Below are 583 nucleotides of genomic sequence, written 5' to 3'. Positions count from 1 at the left end.
ATATGTGCAAGTAAATGCATTTTGCACCTTTATAGATTATGTTAGAAACCGAGCAAAGGGCGCTCCAGCTGACCGGAAATGGTCAATTAAGCTGAAATCCAAAGATTGATAGCTGCATGCAGTGCAATGACCGTTCATCAGCACTTTATAGAAATGTCACTGAAGAGCGCTCTCTCTTACAGGATCAGACGCTCTGGTCGTGTCTGGCCGGTCTGGCGATGGCCAATAGGGAGCTGAGCACAGCAGAAGTGGCGTATGCAGCTATAGGAGAGGTGAATCTGCCGAGAGAATATCTCACATCACAGTCTCCTCTTCGTCTCTTTAACGCTCGTCTTCGTCTCTGGTAGATTGACAAGGTGCAGTACATCAACTTCATAAAGGACCTTCCGTCGAGAGACTCGTGTCTCGCTCACATGCTACTCTTCAGCGGACACGTGCAGGAGGCCGAGGCCACTCTACTGCAGGCCAACCTCAATTACCATGCCATCCAGATACACATCAGCCTCTACAACTGGGACAGGTGCGAGCCGTCGCTGACACTGTCCACTCCACGCGCATGTGTGTGTGTGAGTGTGCACGTGTG

The 583-nt window shown here is 50.6% G+C and overlaps 1 protein-coding gene across 1 annotated transcript; it reads left to right on the top strand.

Moving 5' to 3' along the window:
- Window positions 1–167: 167 nt before the first annotated feature.
- LOC107580055 (intraflagellar transport protein 80 homolog) lies at window positions 168–554 on the top strand (the record flags this gene model as incomplete). Its single annotated transcript, XM_016265805.1, has 2 exons — window positions 168–272; window positions 348–554. Coding segments are annotated over exons 1-2 (261 nt in total), but the record flags the coding sequence as incomplete, so codon positions are not given.
- Between the last annotated feature and the right edge of the window lie 29 nt (window positions 555–583).

This window comes from Sinocyclocheilus grahami, unplaced genomic scaffold (assembly GCF_001515645.1).
Source record: "Sinocyclocheilus grahami isolate Dianchi unplaced genomic scaffold, SAMN03320097.WGS_v1.1 scaffold23828.1, whole genome shotgun sequence".
NCBI classification, from domain to species: Eukaryota; Metazoa; Chordata; class Actinopteri; order Cypriniformes; family Cyprinidae; genus Sinocyclocheilus; species Sinocyclocheilus grahami.
Note: the sequence above shows the minus strand (reverse complement) of the source record. Positions and strands in the feature narration are given on the sequence as shown.